The following is a 5,853-nucleotide window of genomic DNA, read 5'->3' as shown; positions in this document are numbered from 1 at the left end:
GTGGGAGTGACTGAGGTGCTGCTGCTTCTTCTTTCAGTTCCAGTTGCTGGGTTTTCTAACTCAGGTCTATTGGGATTTTTAACCTGTGATTGATTTATGAAGAAACCCAAAATGTGCTTCCGTGTTATATGCACACTAACTTCTGTACTGTTGATCCTCCGGGAAAGTTTCCACAACTGATGAGTGTCAAATTGCCAGATTCATTCTCATCAAATTATGAGTTTCTGACTTACAAAGCTAATTTTAAAAAGGGAGTAGATAAATATCCATAACCAACTCATTAAAATAAATGTCTTTTAATTATGGTCATACATTCCTGAAGTGATGGTGCAATAGATATGACACGCCTTTGATGTGGGAGATCAGGGTTTGATTCCCACCGTATTACATCAACCAATGTGTCCTTGAGCAAGACACTTAACCCCTAGTTGCTCCAGGTGCGTGCAACCTCTGATATCCAGGATTTGGGAAATGTAGGTCCCTTTGGATAAAAATCTGACAGTTCTCGCAGCCATGCTCTATAACCATGGTAGCAGACAACTTTAATTTTAGTGCTGAAGAAAAAGTCAGACTTTCATGACTGGTAGACAAGATTTCAATTTGAAAGGATCATCTGTTACATGAGATTTACCCAACCAGCTCACTCCCAAGTCGCTTGGGCGGTGGCTCTCGGCGTCAGATACACACGCTAAAGTCACTTCAGCGTGTGTATGGAACGCCCCGGGCAGAGCAGCAGCACGGCCGTGGTGCTGTAAGATGACCTGGTGTGAAGAGCGAGTCGTATGGAAGACCAAAAAAACTGCGTAAGGAGTTTGGATGGGGTGGTGGATGGCTCAAACGACAGCACTGTCACCCAGGGGGACCAGGGTTTGTGTCTAATTCTAGTCCCCGCAGGTCTCCTACAACCTTCCTAAACCTGTCGCATTCTTGTGCCAAATGTCCCGACCCAGAGCATCAAAAGTGATAAGAGACCCGCTGCAAAATGACTTTTAGTGTTAATACCAAACGCCAAATGCACATGCCCAAGCGTCCGTATTTTACACAATACGGAAGAGTGAGAATGTGTTGGTTTCACCATGAGTGGATTTATGGATTATTAATCTCAATAGGCACTGACAAAAATGACATCACTAAAGAAATGGTTATCTGTGACTATCAGTTGTGACGGAATAAATCAGTAGGTTTAGATCCATGTCTCTTAAAGTTGCTTTGTCAGACAGTCTTTAACAAGGAACTGAAGGGGTTCTCTCTGCCTGCTTCAAATCCACCAGACTCCTTTGCCAAAAACAGTCAATTTATCTTGTAAAAACGTCAAGAGCTGCGGCTCTACCGCTGCCTCCATTGCTTAGTTTCTTGTTTTATTGTTCGACTTTGGTGAATTCGAACCAACCCTTTATAGACACCAAGTCACACAATGACAAACTAACCGATGGAGGCAGCGGTAGAGCAGCAACTCCCGTGATCTGCGAGGAAAAAAATTAGTGGTTTTGGCAAAGGAGTCTGGCAAGTGTTGGAAGTGTTCCAGGTAAATCTGTTCAAGCAAATAGAGGTTTTCCTTCTTTCTCAATGGCATTACTCCCCTGTCATACCCAGGCCCTGAGGAGACCATGCCCAACGATGACACCCACTTTCATCGCCCGTTTGATCCCAAAAGTTAAACTAAATTACACGGTGAGAGAAACCTCGTCTGGATTGAGGCATTAACCCCTTCTGCAGTGATTGCTACAGTCAATATGCCATTAAGAAAATAACTGGCCTACATCATAAGCAGAGACTTTACTTCATTTTCCTCACATTTTCTAAAATGTGAAAACCTTTAACAGAAACACTTTGAAAGGAGACTCAATTTCCTAAAATAGGTCATTTCCATCAATTGTGATTAGGATGACCTGAGTGGCTGTCTCCATGTATCCGTCACAATATAGTCACTTTAAAATGCCAAATGATTTTTTTTTTCCCACAAAAAAAAATTTAACCATTTGTAGCCCCTTTTTCATCATGCTACCTATCTAATTTAGGCCAATCTAAATTATATTTCTATTGTAAATAATCAGTAACATGAAAAAATTACAGAAAAGCCCCAAACCATTAGGAGATAAAATGCATATACCAACAAAACAAAAAAAAGCATGCCACTATTGTTTTGAATGAAAATCCTTTATTGAAAATTAAGAAAACAATTGTTTACTATGAAATTCTAACCATTTATAAATGTTATTTCTGCCAACACTATTACCGAGTGGCAGTTTCTGGCTCTGAAGGAGTCCGTTCGTCTTTGGTTTGAACCGGCAGAGGAAAATTTCATTCTGTACCCGTGTCTTGGTCTGGTTTAGGGGCCAAATTAGACCGCATCTTTTCATCAAATAGACACATCCCTTCCCAATGCAGCTCCTGCCTTCGCAGGCCTGCAGAACGCAGCGCTGCACCTCTAGATCGCCATCTAGTGGCCAAAGCTGGCAATGACACACATCACCTGTACCGGAAGGGTTTACATTTTATTATTTCTTTTAAAAAGGTTTTACACATAAAAAAACCAGACATGTGGCAGTTGAAATTAATACAATGCCATTGAATTAGTATTTTTTACAAACTTGAGTATTAGGATGTTAAAACCTCAAAGTGTGTGTGTATACACACTGAGGGAAACAAGCAAATTCATCAACATCACTGTCACCCTGACCTGAACGTGAGCTTCTGTGCGTGTCTGTAAGATACAGTCTGCATGTGTGTGTGTGTGTGTGTGTGTGTGTGTGTGTGTGTGGGTGTGGGTGTGGTGTGTGTGTGTGGTGTGGTGGGTGTGTGTGTGTGTGTGTGTGTGTGTGTGTGTGTGTGTGTGTGTGTGTGTGTGTGTGTAAGATACAGTCTGCATGTGTGTGTGTGTGTGTGTGTAAGATACAGTCTGCATGTGGGTGGTTGGTAAGATACAGTTTGAGTGTGTGTGAGATACAGTCTGCGTGTGCGCGTGCGGTGTGTGTGTGTGTGTGTGTGTGTGTGGGTGTGTGTGTGTGTGTGTGTGTGGGTGTGTGTGTGTGTGTGTGTGTGTGTAAGATACAGTTTGCACGTGTGTGTGAGATACAGTCTGCGTGTGTGGCGTGTGTGCGTGTGCGTGTGGTGTGGCTGTGTGAGAGATACAGTCGTGTGCGTCTAAGCATTGAGCCTCTCTGTCTCCGTCATCCTCACAGTGGTCTGCTTGTCCTTATGGTCGTCCTCGTCTCCGGGCACCTGAGACAGACAGGAAGACAGAGTTGAGTTTCTATATTTTACGACCCCCCCCCCCCACACACCACACACACACACACACACACACACAGTAGTTTTAGGTCAGTGCTTTACTCGCCGTGCCATTTGTCTTAAAGGTCCACGTCGTCAGGTCTCTGACGCGCTGCATGTACAGTACTGTGCATTTGTCCAGATGCATGTTACATGGTTTTAAGAATTAAAAACTACAAAGGCTTTATGTAATCAAAGGCTGAATCAAGGTTTTTTGTTTTGTTTTTTTAGAACCAGGTAGTAAACATGGAACAAAAAACAGTTACGAAGGTATTTGGTCATTGTACTTAATTCATTTATCTTTAACTGTTAATTCATAAAAATATTTTAGACATTAAAGTGTCAAAACAATATTTTTTAATTGATTTCCTTTGTATCAAAAAGTACAACCCTTTTAAAAGTAGACTGGATCATTACTGGAGAAGGTATTTTTATTAACTATGATGCAGATTATTTTTCTTTTTAACAATAATTGTGATGGTGTTATTTTTGTTGTATTGTGTATTCATTGTAGTTGGGAGTCTTGTGGTGATTTATATCCTGTACCAAAAAATAAATAAATAAATAAATAAATAAATAAATAAATAAATATATATATATATATATATATATATCCAAAATAAATATAAAAATTATTTGGTCATAACCCATGAAAAGAGGCATCCATCTGCATTTCCTTCAACACATAATGAGCATATATCAGCTTTTCCACCTAACTTATAAAAAACAAAAGCATGATGAGCCACAGATGTGTTGCATTGTGGGAGAATCTAAATGACGTCAGCCCAAAGCGAGAGGTGTGACATCACCAGGACGGGCGTGTGTGAGCACCTGGTTGGAGCATCATGTGGTGCAACGTTGCTCCACCTGGTGGTCGCCGTCTCATCAGCATCACAGTCACTGATTGGCCGACTCAGAGCGACGGCGCCATCTGGCGTTGAGTCAGTGAACGCCACACGAAGGACTCAATGAGTGGAAAAGATGCTTCTTCTACTTCATTTGTGGTGGTTTTATAAGCCACGTGTCACCAAAATAACACTAATGTGCAAAATGTCTTGAGGGTGAAGAGTCATTTTTAATGTTTATTTTAATGTGCTTTTAAAATCCATGTGCAACTATGTAATTTGGTCAGAAAAAGGAATTTCCTTGAAAGACGTTCCTCTTTTAAACCCAGATTAATATCACATGATCATGTATTTCTGAACAGTCTCCATATATGGAGTAAATTAGGGATGTGGAAGATCTACTTCATGTTTGTGGTATTTAAAGCCACAGTGTCACCAAAATAACAAGCTAGATTGCATGATGTCTCAGTGACTCTTTATTTTATAGGTATTTAATTTCATAACACATAAGTTTCCTAACATTTCCACCCAATTAAATAAGATGATGATGCAGAGTATTGAAAAGTTTATATCTATGGTCTTGCCTGCAGAAAAATGTCAAATCCGTACATTTTCAGCTGATTTGCACTGACTTGATTACCATTTATTTAGAATTTATTAATAGGGAATGCACCAATTGAAGACTGTCCATATTTCCCCATAATTAGGTAAAGGCTAAACTACAGTCCTCTCTGCAGGAGACTAGGGGAACTATTAGAAAATAAAACACCCATAAAGAATGATAACACATAATTGCAGGAGTCTTAACTTCATTTCCAGGAGAGCTATATAATGTGGTACTAATTATAGAGAACATTTTCATTTCCTTGACAGAAAGGCTCCATTTAAACCCAAATAAATAAATACTGGGGTATATTTTCCATTAGCCAGACAGTAGCCCGTGTTATATCTGTAGTCACATTATTGCATGTTTAGCCAACTGTGCTAAAACTAAAAGACTTTAGTTGGCTTTTAAAATAACTTTTTAAAAAAAGGACTTAATTGGGAGTGTAAAAACTCAACACTGTCTCCATATAATTATAGCCAAATTACAATTTTTTCCCCCCCATGGGATGTCTTGGAAAAATCCAAATAAAGAAAATTCAGACCAATGCAAAAGGTCTAAAGTGTGTGTGTGGGAATTTTCTTCCATACTTTAGAAATTCCCTTTACCACAAAAGAAGACAAAGCAAGTGGTGTATGCGTTTCTATTCACCTTCTTGAGAAATTAGCAGGAAAATGAATTTCAGAAACTACAGCTGGGTAAAATAAAGGGTTAACATCTGGTCACGTGGAGCTCACCTCCCAGTAGATGTTGTCCTCAAAGCAGATGGTGTCAGGAGGAGCTCCGTAGATAGGAAGCTTCAAAATGAACCCTGTATGAGAGAAGATAACTTTTATTTATCTATAATGAACTCCGCTTGGAGAAAGGACAATAAAGAATGAGCTGATGAGAGCTTCAACAAAACTATGACGCGTTTCCAAAAGACCGAATCCTGGAAGTAGCACCTGCATGCACGATAATAAAATAATTCTTTCAATGAATCTTCCCAGTAAGTGCCGATTTGTCTAGATGTCTAATTTTATTAGCATCTAAATACGATTTTAACCCTCCTGTTGTCCTCAACTCAAATTTGACCCATTTTCTAAACTTTTATACATCAGATATTTGAGTTTCTATCAACCAAAATGTCCCCAC

The 5,853-nt window shown here is 39.7% G+C and overlaps 1 protein-coding gene across 1 annotated transcript in view; it reads right to left on the bottom strand.

The window, feature by feature from the left end:
• Nucleotides 1-3,008: 3,008 nt before the first annotated feature.
• The window catches only part of rhbg (Rh family B glycoprotein), a 20,711-nt gene continuing 17,866 nt past the window's right edge, over nt 3,009-5,853 (bottom strand). Inside the window, exons 9-10 of the mRNA XM_032511430.1 lie at nt 5,457-5,530; nt 3,009-3,222 (exon numbers count right to left, since the gene is read on the bottom strand). Of these exons, the coding sequence (XP_032367321.1) occupies nt 3,145-3,222; nt 5,457-5,530 (152 nt within the window). The 3' untranslated portion in view covers nt 3,009-3,144. The remainder of the gene's footprint in view (nt 3,223-5,456; nt 5,531-5,853) is intronic.

Source organism: Etheostoma spectabile, unplaced genomic scaffold, assembly GCF_008692095.1.
Source record: "Etheostoma spectabile isolate EspeVRDwgs_2016 unplaced genomic scaffold, UIUC_Espe_1.0 scaffold363, whole genome shotgun sequence".
NCBI lineage: Eukaryota > Metazoa > Chordata > Actinopteri > Perciformes > Percidae > Etheostoma > Etheostoma spectabile.
This window is presented reverse-complemented; position numbering and strand designations above follow the sequence as displayed.